A 26272-nucleotide genomic window follows, 5' to 3' on the forward strand; every position below is an offset into this window, starting at 1 on the left:
TTTTAAGATGATTAGCTAAGGTTTTGGAGAATACCCTATAAATAGTGTTACAAAGAGCTATAGGTCTAAAGTCTCTTGGTTCCACACTTTTGTTTGTCTTGGGTAAGAGGGTAAAAAGGTGTCATTAATTTCTGCTAGAAGTTCCCCTCCATTCCTAGTTGCTTCTAGTGCTTTCCATAAATCTTCTCCTATTATCTCCCAATGTTGTTGAAAGAAGAATGCTTGAATTCCATCAAGTCCAGGAGTTTTATCTAGATTGATATTAAAGAGGGTTGTTTTGATTTCTTGTAGTGTAAATGGTTTGTTAAGAATTTTGTTGTCATCGAGTGTGATGATCTTGGGAATAGTTTTCAGCAATTCTTCTTGCTTGGTTCTATTGGATGCTTCATAATTATTAAGAATATCTTTGAAGTGTTCTACTAAGATATTTGCTATGCTATCTAGGCTATAAGTAGATTCTCCTTGCTTGTCTTTGATTTTTGATATATTATTATAGTTCCTATGATGCAATGTACTGCTATGAAAGTATTTTGTGTTACAGTCTCCTTCTACCAACCATTTTTCTCTAATTTTTGCTTCCAGAATATTTCTTCTTTAGCCAATATTTCTTCTTGTTTTATTAGGTATTCTTTTTCAAGTTGGTAGGTTTAATTATTCATTCCATTTTTTATAACTTCTTTATTTAATTTTTCTAGTTTCTCTTCTATATCTATATTTTCTTTGAAAATATTTTTGAAATGTGTATTATTCCATTTTAGAATTTTTTCCTTTATGCTCTTAATTTTGTACACAAAGAAAAATATTTTAGATCCTTGAAATTGTTCTTCTTGCCACCAATTTTTTATATTATTCATAAAGTTTTTTCCCATGAACCACATCACGTTTAAATAGGTTTTTTTTTGGTTTAGTTTGTTCTTTGATTTCGATTCTTACCGAAAAATGATTTGATCTTGCCATAGGTAATATTTCTACCTTGATTTCTCTATTCAACTTGTTTAATTCTCCTTTGAAGAAGAATTTTTCCAATCTTTTTGCAATGTAGTTAAAGTCTTTTCTCCTATTTATTCCATTAGATGTTGAAATGTCAATGAGAGAATTCTTTTCTGCCCATTCTTTGAAATCCTATGTAGCTCTAGACATTGTTCTGACTCCACATATTTTTCATCTTTCTTTAAAATTTCATTAAATTTTCCTCCAATAATGATGTTTCCTTCCTATAATGTTTTGATGTAGTTAGTTATCTCACTTCAAACTATTGATTTTTCTACTATTTTTATATGTCCATAGACATTGATTAATATTATCTGTAGGTTTGTCTTATTGCTAGACACTCTACTACCCATCCAGTTTGAGTGAGAAATAGTGTTTTCCACATTAACTTTAGAATTATTCCAAATAATGCCCAGCCCTCCTGAGGTTCCCTATAATGGTTTAAATTTTGATTTCCATATTCTTAGTCTCTACCCCAGTCCGATGCCTTCTTCTTTACTTAGTTTTGTTTCTTGAATTAATAAAATTTCTTTATTAAAAATTGTTAGATTATGCTTTAATAAGAGTTTCTTGCTAGGGGTGTTTAGGCCCCTAGCATTCCATGTAGTGGTTTTCATTGTTCTTTGGGAATGTTCTTCCCCTTCCCTCCTTGTAGAATTTCCTTTATTTTAGTTTGATCCTTTACCTATCCTACTGCTTCCTTCAATTTTTTCAATGATTCTTGTCCTCTTTTCTTTTTTTTCTTACCACATATAGGTGTCTTTATGCCTTCCTGATTCATTGCTAAGCTCAAGTTTTCCAACCTTATTTGGTTGATTACTTTTAGTGCTATGTCTGATACTTCTAGTGGCTGCTAATCCTCTGCTAGGATTTCTTTGATAAGTAGATTATTCATTAGGTCCTCTTCTACTTCTAGATTTTGTCTATATTCCTCCTACCTTGTTTCTTTTTTTCATTCTTCCTAGTAGAGCTTTCAACCAGGGGTCTAGATTCTTCCCTTGCTTCCTCCACTTAATTTTCCTATTCATCTTCTTGCATAATTATTTTCTTTCTTAGATGTTCTATTTTTGATGACTCTTTACCTATAGCTTACACATTCCTAGATTCCTCTTCATCTTGTTGAACATGTCCTTTCCCTTACTTGGTGTTTGCTAGAATTTGTAGCTCTTCTTTTTGCTTTTTTTTTGATTGTTATGTTACTCGATTGAGTTGAGTCTACTGGTGGGATGCATAGATTTTTCTCTGTCTGCCTCATTATTTGATCTTGTTCTAGAATACTTCCTTTTTTTGGTTCCACTTCTTGGTGGTTCTCCTTTCCTAACTGCTTATTGCTAATATCTTCCTTTTCTTGTGTAAAATGTGGGTTACTATTGTTTGGTATCTCCTCTGCCTCAATCTCCAAAATACCTTTTCCTTTATGTTTTGTATGATTTGCTTCTCCTATGATGCACTGGTCTTTCAGTTCATTTTGTAATAGCATGATGTCATGAGTGAGCTTCTTTATCTTTTTTATATTACTTTCAATTTCATCTATTGAATCTAGCTCTATTTTTCAATCTCGACATTTCCTATATATCTCGAGTGAATGTTAATGGTCTATATTTTTCATCAATCCTTCTTCTACCTCTTCTATCCTTTCTACATCCTTGGTTTAGATTTCTTACTCTCTTTCTACTTTTCCTACATCTTTAACTTTAACCTTCTTTGGTGACCTTATTATCCTATTTTCCTCAAGTCTCTTGTCCTCTTTTCTGGCCGCCCTTGGTAATTTTTTAATGCTATTTTTTATTGTTGTTTTCCTTAAATCAGTTCCTATTATCTTGTTGATTTCTCCTATGTATTTAGTGAATGTTAAGTTGTATATTGATCTATTTGTTATAATTTTCTTTTTTATAGAGTCGTTATGATTGGTTTTTATTAGAAATCTAATTATATGTGATTTATGTTTGTTTGATTCAAATCCTATTAACGTTCCCAAATATTGACCTATTCTTTTTAGAATGTGGTTTTCATTTAGTTATAGTGGTATGTTTACACATTCCATCCATTTCGTTTCCTGTTTATGTTTATTATCATTTACATTGAAATCTAGTTTCCATTCTAAGAAATCTATGTGATATCCTTTGTAATAATAGTTTGTTAAATCTAAAATTTCATTTCTAGATTGTAAAAAGGTGCTTACATTCACTAGAATGGCCTAGATAAATATAGAGCCAATCTAGAAAGGTATTTAGAAAAAATCTCCCAAGCACAGGATGTGAGAAATTTGTGATTTCCATCCAACATAATTGAATTCTTGGAATATACAAAGCATGTTGAAGATAAGGATGCACAACCATGAACATTTAATTGAAGTAAAATAGTTTTTGAGGGGTTCTATACATGAATTTAAAGAAAAGTTTAGAGTAGTTTCTAGAAGAGAAGGAGAATGAAATGGTTGATAGATTCAATATATGTGTTGAATTTTATCGTAACCCTAAGATCTACGGTAATGTTTAAGTGTCAAAAAATAGAACTACCTATTTAAGGAAACACAAGGGTGACCTAAAGAGGTTTTCAAGAAGATGTTTTATCGATGCTATTGATTGGTGAACTTAAACAAGAGGTTGTGAAGAGTTATGAAAAGGTGAAGTGTGATTGCTTGAAGTATTGCTAAGAAGATCAGAGACAAAGATGATAATGGTGTTGGAATTAAAGATAAAGTAACTGAGAGAGGGGTGAATCAGTTACAAAAATTAATCCACAAATCCCTTAGATGTCTTAATGATCTAGCTACTACTTTTACTCGGTAAACAACTGTTGTAATTTGGTTAATTAAACTATTACTTTCTTTTCAAGCAATCATGCATGTAACTAAAAATAAAGTGAACACAAGAGACACCAAATTTAATGTGGAAATCCAATATGGGAAAAACCACCAAGTAACTAGTCACCAATTTTCACTCTTTTGAAGTGAGCCCTGTTAGGAGCCAACCTTGTTAAAGGTTACAATACACACTATTAGGTGTGACCTTGTTGGAAGATTTAATCACCCTATTAGGAGTGGCCTTGCTAGAGGTCTTTAGAACAATTCAACTAAACTGTCACCTTGTTAGAGGATTTACAAAATGGCTGTTAAACCAACTCTGTTAAGAGATTTGAAATCACTACTACAATGGTTAGAAAGCAACAATGAATTGACCTGAACAAGATGCAACTAAATTTTCTAGACACAGGTCTCTGTTCAACATCATTAGATCCTCCTTGATTAAATATGACTTTGCTGCTCCTCAAATATCTTCGATCATTCTTCAAATTCGCTTCCACAATAATCAATCTTCATATCACATTAACTTCTTATATCTCCACATCATACTTCTTTGAATTCACAACTTGACTTCTTACTTATACCATTAAAATTATCAAGTCAGCTTATTTACATGTTACATTTACTAATAAACCATTCATCAGTCAGCTATAGATATTATTCTTAAACAAATAAATGTCATTTACTAGCTGACCCTGCTCGATAAATGCTACTTCCAAAAATTTCCAGAGTTAACTTTCTTGACTCGGTTAACATTACAATATCTTAAAATCCTTTGGCTGTCGAGTTTACTCAGTAAGAACTGCTTTTACCAAATTACCTTTGATGACCAAGTGAACTCGGTAAGAACTGTTTCTATCATATTTTCTTCGATTACCGAGTGATCTCAATAAGAACTGCTTTTGTCATATTTTCTTTGATTACCAAGTGAGCTCGGTAAGAGCTAAATTTCTTTGATTACCTTGAAGGCTCGGTAACCAGTTGTCTACTTGGTAGACACTGCAAGCTATCTTTACTAACCTTTTGGGCTCGGTAGACACTATCTATTGCCTTGCTGACCTTCTGAGCTCGATAGACACTGTTCTTTGCTTTGCTGACTTTCTAACTTTGGTAGGCACTATCTAATGACTGATATGACATTTGTATGACATCAAAGACAGCACACAATTGAACAATTGTATCCAACAATCTCCCTCTTTGGCATTGATGGTAACACAACATGTCATAGCAGAATGAAATTTGAAAACAAGTCTTTTAATGACAAAACTCCTTCTTACATATAATCTCTCCCTCTTACACAAAATCTTATAATTTGCAAATTATAAAATGATATCTCCCTCTTTGACAACACATGCCAAAGATAACTCAAAACAATTGAATAGCATTGTATCTGATGTACTGATTCATATGCAATGTCTTCACTAGTTTACTCATCAACTGATAGATCTTCAATTTTGTTCATGTTGATGCATCACTAAAACTGTATCTTAGTGAGCTTCAGATAGGGGAATGACCCCTAACTTACCTCTTAGATACAAGAATGCATCCTTAGGTAAAGGCTTTGTGAATATGTCAGCAATTTGTTCCTTTGTATGCACATATTCCAATATTATTTCCTTTTCTTGCACCAATTCTCTAACAAAGTGATACTTTATGGCAATATGTTTGGTTTTTGAATGGATCATTGGATTCTTGGAGATGTTAATTGCAATGGTGTTATCACAAAACATAACAATTGGTTCTATGATTTCTTGCTTCATACCTTTCAATAATTGTTTAAACCATAAAATGTTTGAGCAATTTACTACTGCTGCAACATATTCAGCTTCTTTTGTGGATTGAGATATACAATTCTACTTTTTGTTTGTCCAAGAAACCAACCTTTTTCCAAGAAAGAAAGCTACTCCACTTGTGCTCTTTCTGTCATCAATATTTCTTGCACAATCTACATCAGTAAACACCTTTAAATCCAATTTAACTCCAAGTTTATACCATAATCCATATTCTTCAGTTCCTTTCAAGTATCTCATGATCCTTTTGATTGCCATCATGTGATTTTCTTTTGATTTTTCTTAGAATCTTGCTACAATTCCTATTGCAAGGGCAATGTCTGGTCTTGTGTGCACTACATATTGCAACTTTCCAATCATAGATCTATACAATGTCTGATCCACTTCTTTTTATTCATCATCCTTGGTGAGCTTTAATCTAGTACACATAGGAGTCCCAACTAGTTTGCAATCTTCCATACCAAACTTTTTCAGTATCTCCTTGATGTATTTGGATTGAATGATGTAGATGCCATTCTTATTCTATTGAATTTGAAGACCAACAAAGAATTTGATCTCACCAAATATTGACATTTCAAATTCCTTATTCATTTGTTCTAAAAATTCTTTGCAAAGATCATCATTTCCTGTGAAAAAAGTATCATCTACAAATATTTCTACCAAAATAATCTTATTATCTGGTCCTTCCTTTATGTACAAACTGCTATTGTCATTAGTTCTTTGAAAACCAATCTGAATAAGATAGTTATGCAATATTTCATACCATGCTCTAGGGGCTTGTTTTAGACCATATAATGCTTTATGCAATTTGTAGACCATGTCCTTCTTGTCTGGATCAACAAAACCTTCAGGCTTCTCAATGTAAACCTCTTCCTCCAATATGCCATTAAGAAATGCTGACTTGACATCCATCTGATAAAATTTGTATCCTTTGTATGTAGCATATGAAAATAAGGTTCTGACACCTTCCAATCTTGCAATAGAAGCAAAAGTTTCTTCATAGTCTACACCTTCTTCTTGAGAGTATCCTTTGCATACTAGTCTAGTTTTGTTCCTTGATACCTTACCATTTTTATTTAGTTTATTTCTAAATACCCACTTTGTTCCAATCACATTCTTGTGTTTGGGTCTAGGTACAAGAGTCCATGTTTTTTTTTTCTATCCATTTTATCTCTTCATTCATAGCTTCAATCCAACTTTCATTGTCTAGTACATCTTTGACATTTCTAGCTTCAAAATCAGCAAGTAAACAAGTGCCTTTCAACTTACTTCTTGTCATTGTTCCTTCTGATTTATCACCAATGATCTGATCTGGTGCATGATAGTTTTTGACATACTTGGCTAACATAGGTTCCTTTCCTTTTGAATGATTTGCATTTTTATCCTTCTGTATCTCAACTTCTGGTTCTGATTTTGGTTGCTTGGGCTCGGTAGATGCTAACTTGGTAACTTTTGTTTGCAACTCGGATTCTTGCAGCTTGATAGATGTTGACTTGGTTTGAACTTCTTGTGACTCCATTAATGAAGACTCGGGAGTTGAGGATTCTTGATTGATAGGTATACTTGGTATTGTATTAGGTTCAATGTAAAAAAATCTTCTATAGTCTTCAAGTTCTTTCTTGCTTTCTTCTTTTGTTCTTTCTACAAACTCATCAACTTTCACATGTGCACTTTCTATGACTTTTTGAGTAGATAAGTTCAAACATCTATATGCTTTGCTTTTGCAAGAGTATCCCAAAAATATTCTTTCATCACTTTTTACATCAAATTTACCTTTTCTATATTCTTTCAAAATGTAACATTTGCTTCCAAATACCTTTAGATCACTTACATTGTTTGTAGCCATACCATAATTCATAGGGTGTTTTGAATGAGTCTTTTTTCAGCTGTACTCGATTCAAGGTATGAACTGTAGTGCTGATAGCTTCCTACCAATATTTGATAGCAATCTCTTTCTCAATCAATAAGATTCTTGCACAATCCATTATAGATTTATTCCTTCTTTCTATTATTCCATTTTGTTCTGGAGTTTTAGGTGTTGAAACTTGTCTTTTGATTCCTCTTTCAATGCAAAATTTATTGAACTCATGCGAAATGGATTCACCACCTCTGTCAGATCTTAAAAATTTCAGTCTTTTGCCTATTTCCTTTTCTACTCTGGCCAAATACCATTTGAAATTTTCAAATGCTTCTGATTTCTCTCTAAGGTACATGATAGTCATCATTCTTGAATAATCATCAACAAACAGAATGAATTTTTTTTCACCATTATAACTTTAAATGCCAATAGGTCCACACAAATCAATATGCACAATTTCTAGAACTTCTTCAGTCTGATAGTTCTTGCTTGTAAAACTAGTCTTTCCCATTTTACCAATTTGACAATTCTTGCATAGACCCACCTCAGGTTTCTTTATGTCAGGAATACCTCTTACTTTCTTGAATTTACTGATCTTTATTAAGTTGTCAAAGTTTACATGACATGACCTCCTATGCCATAACTAGCTTTCTTCAATTTGAACAATGAAACATGAACATTCACCAAATTCAAGATAAAATAAGTTACCTTTTGTTTGAGTGCCAGATCCAATCAGCTTTCTTTTTCATGCATGAATTCTACTTTGAATCCATTATTGAGTAGTTGTGCCACACTCAACAAATTGTGCTTTATTCCTTCTACCCAATATGCATTATCACATACAAGTTCCTTGGTTAGTGAGATTCTTTCTTTTTTTTTTATACAACAAAATTCATTGTTACCAAATCTTACACTACCACCATCATAGTCTTCAAAGTATTCAAACTTAGTCTTATCATCGATCATGTGATGAGAAAAACCACTATCTATGATCCATGTATCATTTTTTCTCATATGAGAAATTAGTGCCATTTTCTCATCATTATCAGATTCATCTTTTATAGCAATGTAGACAATTTCATTTTTTTCTTAATTATCAGAATCATTAGAATCTTTTGTCATAAAATATGTTTTCTTACCTTTATCCGAGAACGATTTGAAGTCTTTCTTGCCATTGTGCTTGTGACCTTTCTTCTCATCTTTGTTCTACTTATTTGGGCACCTAATGGCAATATGTCCAATTTCTTCACAAGAGAAATAGATTAAAAAAGATTTACCTTTTTATTTTCCTTTGCCTCTTGAATATTTTCTTACTAGTAGAGCTTCAACCACTTCAAGATCACTGTCTGAACCTTGTTTTAATTCTTCATCACTTTGTAATTGTGGTTCCTTCATCTTTTTCCCTTTTTCTTTTAGTGAAAGCTTGGCTTCAAATGCTGATTCAACATTCTTGGCAGCTGGAATATAGTTGTCATAGTTGTTTAGCTCAAATGCAGTCAATCTTCCAACTATGGCCTCTAAATTTATTTTATGATTTTCCTCACATCTCCTTTCTTGAATTGCAAAAACTTTAATTGCATAAATAGGAAGTAGAGTTCTAAGAACTTTACTTATAACTGTCTCCTCACTGATATCTTCTCTAGATGCTTTGATTGTACTAACACATGCTTTAACTCTTTCAGCATACTTTGCAATATTTTCATCCTCTCTAATCCTCATTTGATCAAATTGCCCTTTCAAACTTTCTGCTTTGGCTCTTCTCACATTATCATCTCCTCCATAGATTTCTTTTAGCTTGTTCCACATTTCAAAGGCAGTTTTGCAATCCTTGATGTCATCAAATTCTTCATAACCCAGACTAGATGCTACATCTATCATCATGTTATTGTGAGTCTTCTTTTTAGCAATATCATTGACAGATAATGTACCAAAAGGTTCTTCATATTTTTTATCAAGGTACTGCAGCCCTGTATCACCAATGGAAGCGAAATGAAGCCTCATCAATCCTTGCCATGCTGAGAAGTTGTCCCTGTTAAGTATTAGAATTTTTTTTTTGTAAGACATCTTGATCTTTAGCTTAGATCCTTGAAATCTTTTCCTATAAGCACCAATAGCTCTAATACCAATTGTTGGAATTAAAGATAAAGTAATTGAGAGGAGAGTGAATCAGTTACTTACAAAAATTAATTCACAAATCCCTTGGATGTCTTAATGATCTAGTTACTGCTTTTACTTGGTAAATTAAATTATTACTTTATTTTCAAGCAATCATGTATGTAACTAAAAATAAAGTGAACACAAGAGACACCAGATTTAACATGAAAACTCAATATGAAAAAAACCACCAAGTAACTAGTCACCAATTTTCACTCTTTTGAAGTGAGCCTTGTTAGGAGCCAACCCTGTTAAAGGTTACAATACACACTATTAAGTGTGACCTTGTTAAAAGATTTAATCACCTTGTTAGGAGTGGCCTTGCTAGAGGTCTTTAGAACAATTCAACTGAATTGTCACCTTGTTAGAGGATTTACAAAATGGCTGTTAAACCAACTCTATTAAGATATTTGAAATCACTGCTACAATGGTTAGAAAGAAACAATGAATTGAACTGAACAAGATGCAACTAAATTTGCTAGACACAAGTCTATGTTTAGCATCATTAGGTCCTCCTTGATCAAATATGACTCTGCTACTCCTTAATGATCTATGATCATTCTTCAAATTTGCTTCCACAATAATTAGTCTTCATATCACATTAACTTCTTATATCTCCACATCATACTTCTTTGAATTCGCAACTTGACTTCTTACTTATACCATTCAGATTGTCAAGTTGGCTCATTTACATGTTACATTTACCAATAAACCATTCATCAGTCAGCTATAGATATTATTCTTAAACAAATAACGTCCTTTATTGACCGACCCTGCTCGGTAAATACTACTTCTAAGAATTTCTAGAGTTAACCTTCTTGACTCAGTTAACATTACAATATCTTAAAATCCTTTGGCTGTCGAGTTTACTCGGTAAGAACTGCTTTTACCAAATTACCTTTGATGACTGAGTGAACTTCGTAAGAACTATTTCTATCATATTTTCTTCGATTACTGAGTGATCTCGATAAGAATTGCTTTTGTCATATTTTTTTCGATTACCAAGTGAGCTCGGTAAGAACTAATTTTTTTTTATTACTTTGAAGGCTCGGTAACCAGTTGTCTACTCGGTAGACACTACAAGCTATCTTTAATGACCTTTTTGGGCTCGGTAGACACTGTCTATTGCCTTGCTGACCTTCTGAGCTCGGTAGACACTGTCATTTGCTTTGCTGACTTTTTGAGTTCGGTAGGCACTATCTGACATTTGTGTGACATCAAAAACAACACACAATTGAACAATTGTATCCAACAAATGGAGGTTAGTTAGTGGATCAACATATGAACTACATTGTGATATGTATTTGTAAAGTGAGTTGTATTTGTTTAGATCAAACTACCATTACTTTCTAACCATTGTATCAATTTTGAAATCTTTTAATTAAGGTGACAGTGTAGTAGATTTTTTTTAAATCCTCTAATTAGGCCACTTCTAACAATGTAATTAAATCCCTTAACAAGGTAACATTTAATAATGTGTTTTGTAACCTTTAATAGGATTGGCTCCTCACAAAGCCAATTTCAAAAGAGTGAAAATTGGTAGCACGTTATTGATGGGTTTTTCCAAATTAGATTGTCAAATTCAATTCTAGTGTCATACTTGTGTGAATGTTATTGGAGATTTTTTATTGGTAATGTTTTACATTCCAAGTTTGTTACTATTCGGATAGTGGACTATAAAGTTTATGTTGATTATTTTCTATAGAAACCAAACTACTTAATGATTAGATCTAAAGTATTTGAAGTGATTAAAAGTTCAATTGATACATCTTGACTTGAGAATAACTTATTCGCTGCCCCTTCCAATTATTCTGAATCATTCTAATAATGAGAACTCGTTATATTCTCATAATAGTTATTCTACCATAATAATGGCTTTATATAGACCTCTACTAGCAATGTAGTGATAATCGAATTCAATTTGGATTTAATAAAGCAATCAATTACGTTTGCTTATGGTCGTGTACTCTGTATCAAACAAGACATGAGAGTATGAGAGTTGGAAATTCTAGCAAGCGTATGAATTTATTGGAATACACGTATATTTAGTATAAAAGGGATGACATAGTGTATGAAAAGGATTTATTGAAAATTTAATATAGCTGATTGTAAACAAGTCTCCATTTCAACTATTTATGAAGTTATGTTAAAATGATGGCACTAAAACGATTCATGTGACCATTTAAAATAGTGTTACTGGAAGATTAATATCAGGCTTTTTGCTTTTTACCAAAAAAATAAAATAAAAAACTTAGTAACTTAAAAAAACTAACAAATGTTTGATTTATTTATGTTGAGATATATAATTGAACACATGAAATTCCTGTCAAGGTACGCAAAAGAATATTGAAACATACAAGAGGTATTAGAAATTTTGGTAATTCTACATCGAAAATGTTTGAACTTTTTAGCTTTAATGTTTTGATTGGGAAGATGTGTGGGACGTCTGGTAATTGTTTTTGACTTGGTCTATAAAGTTTAGTTACTCATTTCTAAAATGAAAAAATAGAATATATTGCAATCACATCTGTAAGTACATTATGAGTTCTAAATGTTTCATTAGAGAAAAACGAATTCATCCCACAATGGCATATGTATTAAGAATCCAGGCTACCAATGTCAAGTAATTTTGATTTGAAACAAATTTCGTTTGAAGTTGGTTTAGAAGAAATAATTGAATGAAGTGCATGGATCGTCAAGAACAGCTTACATGTAAGTTCGGAAAGTTAACTATGAAAGTTCAGTTTTCTGTTGCAGGGTTGGTCACGGGTTTTAGTCTTTCCCGTCCCCATAGTACTGGTGGACTTGTCGTGCCAGCACTACTGGTCAAGTTAAAAAGTTTATCCGGCGCACTGCAGTTTATAAAGAGGACAGTGCTGCACCTGAGGACAGTACTGCACCCGATTTCTGCAGTTTAATCAAAAAAATAAAAATTCTTGAACTTATGTCACTCACCAAAGTTCAGCTTTGTAAAATTGTGGAAAATATCTTGAGTTTACTCACGCATCAACGGGAATATGGTAAATGATTGCTGATTATTATCAGAGTTCATCGTCGCATATTTATGATAAATTATTTATACTAACTCAATGTTCCTTACTTAGGAGTTCTGCAACTAGAAAGCTGTTTTTGGATGATTGATTATTCATGCTGAATCTGAAGATTCGTGCTTCTGTTCGTCAATTCTCAAGTTCAATTTGACGGTCATTTGGAGTTTTCACGTAGTTTAGGACTGAATTAATTGGGGCATTATTAGTTCCTACCCCTCCATGGCAGAGAACTATAGCGGAGGATTATATCTTAAATAGTTATTAATATAGAGCTATATCATCCAATCAAATTCTTTATTTTGTTCATTCCTAATTTAACACTATAGTAGTTCAAGAAAAGATGCTAGTTATGTTAGTTTTTTTATACTTAAAATTCATAAAAATATTGCTAGTTCGTCTAATTGGACTGCCTTCAGAAATAAATCTCTCTCCTTAAAAAGTGAGTAATATGTTTTGTAAAAGAGCAATGATTCACAGAACCGAAAATGCAAAAAGCCCAAATCCATTCTGAAATTTTGGGTTTATAAGAAAAAACAGTGAGAGAGCCATAGTTTGTATAAATTTGAAATTGCTAGTCTGTCCCATCAAATTTGCCCCGCTCACCATCTACCGCTGAATTTCAACACACTATAAGATTCTGAAGGTAATCTTGCCCAAATTAACACTGTAAACTTTTCAACGATTCAGTATCCAGACAATTTGTTAAAATCATGTGCAGGCTGCTTGAGAGCTTCAGACTGAATATTTTGGTTTAGGCTATTGCTTGATAACTTTCTCCAGAGATTATCTTTTGAACCAAGCAAAGGCGCAATCACGGATGATAGCATTCACATATAGGAGACTAGGTGCAATGACCCTTTACATTCAGATTACTCATTGTTGTGATGCCACACAACCTTGTATATGTTGATTTCAGTTACTTTTTAGAATATCTCTTCAGCGCCATTTAACCTATTACTGAATAATCCTGAATATTCCACGTTAAGAGGACCTCCACATGTATAGAATGGGGAAGCTCAACTTACCAGAGGTAAGTTTTGTATTGTAAGTGATACTCCAAATTAACTCCTAGGCAAAAGCTGTTACACTAAAGAGATTCCAGCACCATGGAAACCCTAGACATAATCAAATCCGATTCCATCTGTAACTTTGGCACATGTTTTTTTTTCTGTAATCATGATAGCAACAGACTGATTTGTTGTTGAATGCAAAATTTTGACCTGTCCTCCCTTGTTTTATCCTCTATTTCTACTCATTGGAATGTCATGTTTTATTTATCAATGCAGAAATTCTACGATAAATTCTAGAAGAAAGAAGATTTATGTGGAATTTTAAAAAAAAAACTTAGTTTTTTCAAAGAATCTCTAATCGTCTAATCAAAGTAAATATATTATCTAGCGTACATGAACACTGTTTCAGGACATACAATTCAGCAAATCAAAGTTACAATAAAACATACCATGAAACCCCACTCCATCAACCTCATTCAAATGTTTATCAAATTAGTGAAGGAGGTGGATAGAGTGGATCAAAGACAAACACCAACTCAAAGATAAGCATTCAGTTCAATATGTAAAATGCAAAGACTTATCACAATGTACTACAGCACTTCATTCTCATTAACTTAACTAAAACCTATTACAAGTCCTTAGAATGCTACAGCATTCTATCCACCCATGATCCACAATGATTAGATAACATCTGATGCCTAAATCCTTACATAATGCTTCTATATATAGAGATATAAGAACTCTCTAGAATATCAAACACATGTATTGCATGACATAAAATATTAATATATATCAATAAATATATGCAACTACTGGTAGTTGAAGACTGATTCTGAAATGATGTTGGGTGGTTGAATGCAACGTTTTGTCTGTTGTTGATGGTGGGCTATTGGTTGTTGTGGGCCGTGGACGGTTTAGAAACGACGCATGATTTATTGCTTTCGGCAAATTGAGGATGGCAGGGAAGGTGGAGAAATTATTTCGCTAACACTCCCTCTTAATTTTTTCCAATAATGCTACTGCATTTATATTGTTTTCCTTGTCATAATTACTTCAAATTTTACGACTTAAACCTAACAAATAGAATACAAATGGTTTTTAGCTGAACAAAGACTTTACATTTGAATGGTTTCGGCTAACCACAAACCTCACATTATAGTGGTTACAATAGACCACCAAACATTACAAATGGTTTCAAATTACCACTAACTCAACATGAAATAGTTTCAGATTACCAAAAACTCACATGATGGAAAAACTATTTTCACTTTGGCTTTTCTCCTTCTTGACTTGCATGAAACTGATTATTGAGTCCATATAAAAAGAAATCTATCTACCGAGATATATAGGTACCTAGCCACTGTACTTGTCAGTTCTATAGGAATCCTTTTCACATACATGGTTCATCAATATGTAAAACCAAAAACCTTTGGGGTGTCGGGCACAACCGATAATGCACTCCATACATTCACATAGCCCATTAGCAATCATCACTAATTCAATTTTCATCACTTGGTTGGAGAACATCAATGCAACCGACTTCTATTACATGACCACTATCAAGAACATCATATCCTTCACAATTAGACAAACAAATTTTCACTTCCGATCCCAACACTTTTATCCAATCAGCACACACATAGACTTTTGAATCATGACAACCAACTCACCACCAATACAACCTACTTTCACTTACTGCAACCACAACTAACTTCAGTAACTATTCAATAACATCAAATACACATGCTTCAAAAATAAACATAATAAAAAATTTCATGATCAATATCTTCCATGTAATGTGTATGCATTCTCTGACACTCCCACTTGCACAAAGATGCTCCACATGCTTCTACTCTAGAAATAACAATGTCACACAATGCTAACTCAAACACACTTCAACTTTGACTACCTTCTTTTCATGACTTCTCTGTTTCTCATAGCAGTCTCTTGATTTGTTCGTCTCTTTATTCTTGTAGAAGATAACTTCAAATGTTGTTGCATATTAGGCTACGATGCCACAACACTTTTCACTAGTTCTAAACTCATCGACCTCTCCATAATCTCCAGGACCATTTCCCATTAGCTCTGATACCAATTGAAGAAGGTGGATAGAGTGGATCAAAGACAAACACCAACTCAAAGATAAGCATTCAGTTCAATATGTAAAATACAAAGACTTATCACAATGTTCTATAGCACTTCATTCTCATTAACTTAACTAAAACCTATTACAAGTCCTTAGAATGCTACAGCATTCTATCCACCCATGATCCACAATGATTAGATAACATCTGATGCCTAAATCCTTACATAATGCTTCTATATATAGATATATAAGAACTCTCCAGAATATCGAACACATGTATTGCACGAACGGCTTAAACATCACACACTAATGCTTCATTCCTAGAGTAAAAGTGTTAAATAGTCAAAGTTTGACTTACTTTTCCAAGCTCAATTTCTTGGTTAGTGTGTGATGTTTAAGACTTACATGACATATAATATTAATATATATAAATAAATATATGCAACTATTAGTAGTTGAAGACTGATTCTGAAATGATGTTGGGCCGCTGAATGCAACATTTTGTCTTTTGTTGACGGTGGGCTGTTGGCTATTGTGGGCTATGGACGGTTTAGAAACGGCGTACGATTTATTGCTTTCGGCAAGTTGAGGACAGTGGGGAAGGTGGAGAAATTACTCCGCCAACAATTAGATGCAGTCAAGTTATTTTGACATCAAAATAATGTACAATTCTTAAAAAATCTATAATAAAACATATCATCTCATTCAAATGATTATCAAATCAGATGCAGAGAAGATAATTTGACATGAAAGTAATAAGCAAATTTTAAAGGTAGAAATTTAGAATAAAACATACCCTACATTCCCATTTCATCAAACTCATTCAAATGTTCATCAAATCAGATGAAGAGAAGACCATGAATACCTACTTCATCAAACTCATTCTGTTTTGCAAATGTGCTATGTACCACAGGCATGTCACTCTAGACAAGAAATCGCAAGAACTGTGCAGGCAATAAGCATTAAATATGACCTCTACCACCACCTATTTTCATAGTCCAGCTGTTTGAATGTGTAATAGATGTCTATTTATGCCTCAGGGATCCAAAGCTTCTTTTGCCTACACGCGTTAACATATAAATTAAATAGAGTATACCAGGGGTCGTGGTTACGGTACAACAATAATGAGCTCTATTATAAATGCTCCTCAAACCTCTTTTGTATTCCAATTGAAGTTGTCTGCATGTGCATTTTTTTTTTGATTCTACAGTACCGCAATCAAAAGATAGTTAGCTGCAGATACAGCATAAGCAACAGGAAAAATGATAGCAACTGCAACAACAACAAAATCATCCACTGTCCACAGACTATAGTATGCCATAAATAGCAGACAACCCAGCCGTTCCAGCCGCTTGACTCAGCCGTCCATAATGAATGCACTATAATATTTTATATGCTATGTAATAAGTGTTAGATTTCTAGACACTTCTCAGACCTCTATAAATAGAAGCTTATGTAATGTATTTCAGCAAAGGCAATAAGACAATGAAATAAGTTTTATTTCTGTGTATTTGTTTATTTTTGCCTTCAGATACAACATAAGCAACAGAAAAAATGATAGCAACTGCAACAAAACCCGCCTACAGCAAGAGAAGCAATTATTGCTCAGCTAACGAGGAACATGAGTCATGCTTCTATTAATGGTGTTGTGAATTCGATCAATCTTGAAAATCAAATGTCATAGTAGGAAGTGTAATGACAACCAAAATTTATGAACACTTAAGAAACAATGATTTCAAAGGAAACAACACTTGAAACAATCACATCAGAAGGATGGATTTAAGGATTTTCCTCTGACATCCATTGAAATCTGATTTCTCTGTCTATGTTTTTGCATTTAGGACAGATGTCTCTTGAGCATTTTTACAAGTAAGATCAGTAATCTTAACAATGAAGGTGCATTCTTTACTCTATGATGCCCCTTTTGTCCTAGAGTTAACAGAGGTATTTGCAGTGGAATTCATACAATGGTTAATACCACAGTTAACATAATTTATAATATATAATGTCTTCTAAAATATATATAAATAGTAATACACATAATTTATACAAATCTACTGCCTTTTTTCTCCCTTTAGTGTTTTTCAGAATGATTTATCCATGTTTTTTTCTTCTAATAGAAGCACTAAGAGTTCATTTCTATTTTGTATTGATTTTTTAAATTAGAAAAATTTATGCCACTTCTATAATCCAGCAGTCATTTGGTAGATGATAAGTTGTAGCCTATTTATGCACTATTTTCTTATGCAAAAACTCTTTGTCACTCATACCTTATGCCCAAGCCCAGCCTGCCCACCCTTTGGTAGGAACTAAGCTGCCCTGCAGCACTTGTTATTAGGAGTTCTTCTATAGTTTAGAAATCAGTCTTTCTTTTCGTTCCACCTCCATGTAGTTTCTTTCTAAGGATTAGTTTATTCATTATTTGAACTGCTGTAAGAAGCTGTTAACTAGAAGACTGTATCGTAGGTTTATTGATTAACATGCATTGGCAGGGAAGTGACGAGTTGTTAGGTAACATCAATTAGTTAACTCATAGTTAAATTTGAAAGGGATGAGTCTATACGTGTTTTATCTGCTGAGAACCACTCTTAGCATTCATATTTTTCAATTGTAATTCTTTCAGTATGTATGCTGGAATTAAAAAGAAAATTCTCTGTTGGTTTTTCGTATTGGTGTTTATACAATGGCTGTGTATTTTGTTTGATGATTAATTACTAGTGAGGTGTGTTGTTCTTGTTTTCTTCAGAATCGAGAGATTGCATTTTCTCTTCACTCCAGTTTTATCAAGAAAGTCTATATAAAGCGTTGAATCAATTTCGTTTCTATAAAAGGAAACACTTTATTGCTGTTTTGTGCCAATGCTGAGCGCTCAATTCGGAGCAGTGCTGAATGAGAGAAGCTCAGAAAATGTTGGCTCCCCAAACTAATTTCCAAACTAATTTCCAGATTGGTTGAAGGAATTATAAGTTAGTGTTAAAGCTTGGTTGAAGGAATTATAAGTTAGTGTTAAAGCTGACTGTTTAAACATCATACATTAAGTTTCATTTCAATAATAAAAGTGTTAAAAAGTCAAAGTTGATTTATTTTTTCTAAGCTTAATTTTTTTCTTCTTATCATGTGATGTTTAAGATAACCATGTCAAAATCTTTAGTTATAAAAAATTATATGCAGAAGCTTATAGGATCTAACGATGAACATCATTGGTGAATGTTTCAGGCACAAAACCTCTTGATTAGAAGAATTGGTAAGCAGCAGGTATTCCTAGCAATCGACGACGCCCACACTGAAGAGTCATCAGTTGGTATGATCCGTAGGTTGCTCTCTCTTCCTTTTGCTGAAAATAGCTTAGTTCTTGTCACCGCATGCACTGGCAAAGACCTTTCGGAAGTGATTGGCTATAATAGATGTGGTACTTGTTTTCATCTTCCAAGTGTAAATGAAGAGCAAGCAATTCAGATATTACTTGAAAGAGCCATACCAAATTGCAACTTCGAATCCCTATTAGATTTGGATCAACATATTATCAGATATTGCACTTTCATGTGCAAGATCAGCTGTACGATTCAAAATAATAAAGGAAATCGCCAAGGTGCCATGACAGAGTACTATTATCATCCTCCCTCTCTAATTAAAATGGGTGCTCAGCTTGGGAGTGATTTATCTCAATGGAAACACATTTTTGAGTGTTTCCGGATTTAAAGATGAATGTGAGGATGATAAGTCCGGTTTACCAGCTCATGTGTGTTTGAAGTTTTTATATAATTATCTGGTTTGGAATCGATGCATAGGTTGAGTAGTTCACGGTGAACGGAACTGATCAGTGGAATTGAAGCTGACATTGTAAGAATGGGTTTATTACAGTATTTTGTAAGTTTAATAGTTTATTTGAAATCATCCTTGTAGATATGTCACAGTGGAGAACGATTTTTGTAAGTGTAGTTAGTGTAATTTTTAAACTTTGACTTTGAGCAATCTTTCTTTTTCGTATGAGTTTTTCTTTATGAGTTCTTTTATTTGGAATTTTTTGAACCAGTTATTATTAATAATATAAACATAAAGTTTTATCCAAAAAAAAAAGATTTTATATGAAAAACTAGTTTAATAACAAAAATATTATTAATTTTTATTAACAAAAAGATATTTAAGAGCAAACTCAACATTCCTATTATGTTTGTGATAACAGCGTATGTCCAAGTCTGCTGGATCATGTTGTAGTAGAATTTTATGATGCACCGTAAATCCATTAAGCTGAGTTATGTATCAGTCTAAACATTAGTTTTTGATAAGCAGTCGTTGAGATTTTAACCGTGGAGTTATTCTTAACGGTATTTTTATCTTCTTTTTGCAGGCTCGACCTTAATGAAGGATAGGTTCAAGTTTAAAAAACATTCTAATGATTTATTTACAAACTAAATCCAATCTTTGCCATTGTTTATATAGCTTAATAACTATAATTATTCTCTTAATACAGCCCTATTCCAGTTGTCATGTTCCTTAGACTTGACTGTATTGCACAACTTGGTATGATCTGTGCTACTTTATAACCATATTTTGCATGACTTGTACTTAATGCTGCACGTATAATGTATAAATAATTTGCGCAACTAAACATTATTCTCGTTTTGAGAGCTTTAATTGTAGCATATCTATTTCACCCATAAATAGTTATCAAGAGCTAAGTAATAAGTCAGGGAAAGTCCAAAAGTCAAAAGGAAAATACGCAGTCCCTGTTCCAGTTCCTAATCCCGACATTATTATTTTGCATTGTATGAATGTCATCATAGCTGGCAAGCCCAAATCTTGCTGCCATAAAAGTCCTCTTTATATTACTCTAATGAGGTGAGTGAGATTTTATGAAATTCAAAGCATACCTTTGAATTTTAATCATTTTTCTTACTCAAATTCAATAAAGATGTGTATAATCACGTTTTCTTACATTATTTCCTTTCCATGATCTAAATAAATGTGACATATCAACATTTTGTTTTACGTGTAGGAAATCGTCTTAACAATTTTATCTTATATTTTTTCATATTTAGTTTTTCAAGTACCACCTACCTTGTTTGAGTTCTAAATTGTAGGACATCTTTGACATTTTTGTTTCAGTCAACTTGGTCGGTGGACCTTGTTTTGTGACTAGGACTTTTATTATCTTGAATTTCTAATTTGGACATTTAGTCGATATGTAGTTAGATTATGTAACTATGTATTTTGGTCTTCTTGAGCTTTCTAGATGTAGACTTTTTAAGTAGGTATGCTCGAGAGTTATACAGTGTCCTTGTTCTTATTGTTATTATGGTCTTAAACTTGTAGTTGATGTTTTGTATTGATACTTATGACCATGCTACCATATTTCTCTTATTACGCTTAGCATGTTTGATTTAATACATGATGATGGTATTATACTTTAATAATGGAATACGATCTTGATACATTTTCATATTGATTGTCACATTAGTTTACATACAAAAAGATGACAAAATGGTGTATAAGCATCTTGATAGTGTTACGTTGATGACATTTGGATCCTCAGATTGTATGATGCAATTTTTTGGAGACTAGCTCCTTAGCAGTGGTGGATATGGATGATTTAATCTAGCACATACAACACGTCCAAATCTTGTGGTTTAACCTTGAGTGTATTAATGTAGAAATTGTTAGCGTTACCATACTTGAACTGTGTCAGTCATGCATTCTCCACTTGGAAGAACATGTTTTCTTTTGAGTAATAAATATATATGTTGGATTCAAATTTGACATTATATTATACTAGGAATATTCTTGATATTGATATTTTTATTAAATTATTTATGATCAATAAATGAATGAGATGGTCAATAACTCCTTGATAAACGTCATAACAATAAAAATAGAATACATCATAACAATTAAAATAGAATTTTGATTTTCTGTTTATTAAAACATGGAATATGTATTGGAGAAGTAAAAGAAATAATTTGAAATGTAATTGTTACTTAAATATAGGCCACCATGATCTATCCAATTGAAAATTTAGACTCCTTAAGGAGAAATGTCTATGAAGTAGTGATGTTTAAAAAAAATAGAAATGGGGAATTTTTGAGGGCATGATCTTATGATGGTGAGCAAGCATTTGGAAAATAAAAACCTAATTTTTGAAATGTAAATAATATATGTAGATAAATAACTTGAGGATGCTAGAAACAATAGTCCACCAAGATAACTGACGGGGGGTGGTGAATTACTTATCCAACAATTACAACATTTATCTTTATTAAACATTCTTAACCACTCAACCAAAGTAAACACCAACCATAATAAAATGCACATAGAAAATTACACTAGATATATTGACTAGGGAAACCCTTTACTAGAGGGAAATCCTTGGTGGGAATGATGCCCACAAGATAATACACTAATATAAATATTCCTTCTTTGAGGATGGACCCTATTAGGAGTCTATTACAACATTTAGTACAATGAGTCCCTATTAGGAGATTCCAACCCTGTTAAGAGTTGTGGTACAATGTATGCAAGATGAGCCCACTGCACAGACATGCAATTTCAACTACAAGAAGAGCTCACTACTCAAACATGTAATTTACTATTATGTTCTCCTTTCCTTTGTTTTTTTGACTAGACCAATCACTATCAGACCTTATATACTAGGTCATGAACCACGGACCAAATATCAAACCTCAGATCACTCAGCAAAACCTCGACAATGAAGATTCCTTCACTTCTGCAATGCTTTGCTCAACTGCATTCTGCTCTTGCTACTTCTTATCATCAATTATCAAAACCATATCATTTCATAGCATGATAAGGGAAAATTTCCTTCCTTTATACCAATTCCTCAAAAAAATCCCATGAGTTAGTTGTTAGACCTTCTCAATTAGTTATTATAGGACCACATTAAGAACACATTACACTAAGGGATAACATTAATCTTTCACCTTACAACTTGAATAAATTTTCATACAAACAATATTATGATGAGTGAACTTAGCCAAGTCATCCTGAACATGTCTTCTCAATGTCCTCAACTTTGATTCTCAGAATAACAACTCTCCTAAGAGATATAACAAGTTTACTAGAACATGTCTCTGTAAACACTATCTCAGAACAAACATCACCAAAACTTATATAACTTCTTCTAGACATATCCTATCTTCTTTTGATGTTAACTACATATACTAGATAGTCATAAGTATCTCCCATAATGTTGAATAGTGTAAATACTCAACTAGTCATCTATACCAACTTGATCTTCCCACTGTTCTTCTATCAGATACCATAGAATATTGCTATATTGACATCAATGACAAACTCAATCATGAATATAACATATCATCATAGTAACATATCTATAGTACTCCCCCAGAGGAATATCATCAGCATTCATGCTTGTAACCAATCTTCTAACAATCTCCCCCTTTGGCATTGATGACAACATAGATGAAAAACATCTAGTTCCAAGAATACCAACAAAAGACTGTTCAACTTACTTTTCAAATCCTATTCATCAATCATTCTCCCCCATTTATATACCTCAATGTACATTCTGTTAATGTTTTAGCATTAGTAGAAGTAAGTATTGTTTATCTAATATGATAGTTTATATTTATGCCGTTACTGTTATTCATCAACACACACACACACACAGGGAGGGAGAGAGATTCTTGGATTAATATATACTCTTAGCATAATCCTTGACTAATGCCTATTGGCAGTATATCATTATTAATATTAATGCAATAAGTATATTATACTTGAACTAGCAGATTAATAAGTTGAAGGTTTATTAAATCAGTTTGTTAGTTTGGAAAACATGCCACCAAAGAGGCATGTCTCTACATGGCCAAAGGCCATGTAGAGCCATGACTCTAAGATGGTTGTGGCTCTCTCCTTTTATAAATAGATGAGCAGATTGTTGTGGAAGAATATCAATATACGACATAAGACTCCCAGTGATATGCAGATATATATCAATCATAAGACTCTTAGCGATTTGAAAAATATATCAGTATTATATTTCAATATATCTTCATCAAGGAATAACTTGCAAGAACATCATGATAGTTAGCATACTATTCACATTATTAGTAATTCACAAGGTCCACACTCAGAACTAGTTTAGAAAAAGGTCATATGTTTTTGAAGCCATTCTCTCCACATCTATAATACAAGTAAGACCATCTATTGTTCACTCATTTATTGTAATTATTTTATCTATCAGAAGATCCATAAAACTTAACATGGTATCAGAGCTATTCTGATAAGAGAAACTATTACAAAATAAAGTCTAAAATCTCAAAGTTTAAAAAGAAAGAGGCTAAAATCATATTTTTAAAATGGTGAATCATGTGAGACTAGAAGATAGGCTTGAGGGTGCATCTAATTTCTCTTCATGGAAAATTAGAGTATTAATAATATTAAGAGAAATGGATTTAGAGAAATATATTGAATCAAATCTACCCATGCCTTAAAATGAATTTTTAAAAAAACACTTGGAAGAGACATAATAATAAGGCAATGAAAATCATTATAGATTCTGTAAAAAATCATATCCTTCCTTCCATATCTAATCTTCATATTGCATTTGAAATGTTCTCCAGTATTCAAGATACATTCGAAATCAACAATAGTAGTAGATTATTAACTCTAAAACAAGATCTACTATATATAAAAGTGAAAAATGGAGAATCTATATCTTCATATTTTCTAAGGATTTCTAAAATAAAGGATCAACTTGCAACCATGGAAAATCAAGTTCATGATAAAGAACTTAGCATGATCACTCTAAGAGGTCTTCCTCTTTCATGGGAAACATTCATTCGAGGTTTAAGCTCTTGATCCGAACTTCCTAAATTCAATCTATTAAAGAATGAGTGCACACAAGAAGAATCTAGGTTAATTTCAAGGGGACTAAGTACCAATCAACAGGGAAAAATTCAGGCACTTCATGTGAAATCAAACAAGAAAAGAAAATCCAAGTATAACAAAAGGAAATCTAACAAAAATCACAAATCAAACAAGCAATGTGATTGGTCCAAAGTTAGATGCTTTAAATGTGATAAAATTGGTTACTCTCATATGTTCTACCCCAAAAAGAAGAAAATACAAGCAGCCTTAGCAGAAATTAAAGGAGAAAGTGAAGATAAAGAAGAAAGAGAAAACTATGCCTTTTACTTAGCCCTTTTAAGTGAAATAAATTCTAACCACAACCCTTGGATCATAGATAGTGGAGCATCTCGGCACATTGCCAGTTTTAAAGACAAATTTGAAACCTTCTCTAATCAAGCCTTAGAAGAAGTTACCATTGGAGATAACACTACTTATCCTATTAAAGGAATTGGTTCCTATTCAATACAACTAAATTCAAGAATTACACTACAACTCAAAAATGTTTTATATGTACCAAGAATCAAGAGAAACCTGGTCTCTATTTCTAGTCTTGTTGATCAAAGCTTCAAAATTACATTTCAAGAAGAAAGAGTTCTATCTTGGCCCAAGAACTCTAATATTGTGAAAGCCATTTCCATTGGATTTAGTGATGGAAGTCTTTATAAACTTTATAATAATTAGAGTCAAAACCTAGCTCTTAGTCATGAAACTTCAAATTCCACTAAAATTTGGCATAGGAGGGTTGGAAACCTTCACTATCAAGCATTATCATCTATAGGGAAAATTGTAAAAGGTTTACCTAATCTAAAATCTAATCATTTAAGTATTTGGAAAGGATGTGCCTTAGGTAAGACTATTAAGCAGTCCTTCCCTAAAAGTGATCATAAATCCAAATCCATTCTTGAACTAATTCATGCAGATCTTTGTGGCCCTATGTTAGTACCCTAACTTAATGGATGTCTCTACTATATAATTTTTATTGATGGTTACTCTACAAGAACTTGGATCTATATTTTGAAACAAAAGGAATCAACTAAAGTCTTATCCAAATTCAAAGAATTCAAAGCCTTAGTAAAAAACCAATCAAGAAAAAGGATTAAAACCCTAAGGTCCGATAATGGGGGTGAATACATATCTGATATTTTAAAGAACTTCTGCATTGCTATTGGGATTAAGAGGGAGTTTTTTGTTCCTTATAATCCTCAATAGAATGGAATTGCTGAACAAAAAAATAGGTCTATAGTTGAATCAGCCAAAGCAATGTTGCACGATCAAAATCTTCATTATTCATTTTGGGCTAAAGGATCTAATGCAATAGTCTACATTCAAAATCAATGCCCACACATAGTGTTAGAGAACACAACTCTAGAGGAAATATTCATAGGCATTAAGCCTGACCTAAGTCACCTAAGAAAAATTGAATGTCTAGTTTATATCAACATATTAAAAGAGAAAAGAACAAAATTAAAACCTTCCAAAAAGAAGGGAATATTTATTGGATATAGTGAAAGCATGAAAGGATATAGGATCTTTGTTCTAGGTCAAAGAAAAATTGAGATTAGTAGAGATGTGAAATTTGAAGAAGACACAACTTTTAAAATCTCTAGAAACAATGATGAATCTATTACAGAGTCTATTTCTG

The 26272-nt window shown here is 32.6% G+C and overlaps 1 protein-coding gene across 2 annotated transcripts in view; it reads left to right on the plus strand.

The window, feature by feature from the left end:
• LOC149528193 (uncharacterized) overlaps nucleotides 1-19718 on the plus strand; it is a 75532-nt gene extending 55814 nt beyond the window's left edge. For both annotated transcript variants that reach the window (XM_089809849.1, XM_089809848.1), the window contains exon 5: nucleotides 18961-19718. In XM_089809849.1, the coding sequence (XP_089665975.1) occupies nucleotides 18961-19443 (483 nt within the window). In that variant the 3' untranslated portion in view covers nucleotides 19444-19718. The remainder of the gene's footprint in view (nucleotides 1-18960) is intronic.
• Nucleotides 19719-26272: the final 6554 nt, after the last annotated feature.

This window comes from Cupressus sempervirens, chromosome 11, assembly GCF_028749045.1.
Source record: "Cupressus sempervirens isolate cs-2001-9-10 chromosome 11, ASM2874904v1, whole genome shotgun sequence".
Classification (NCBI taxonomy): Eukaryota; Viridiplantae; Streptophyta; class Pinopsida; order Cupressales; family Cupressaceae; genus Cupressus; species Cupressus sempervirens.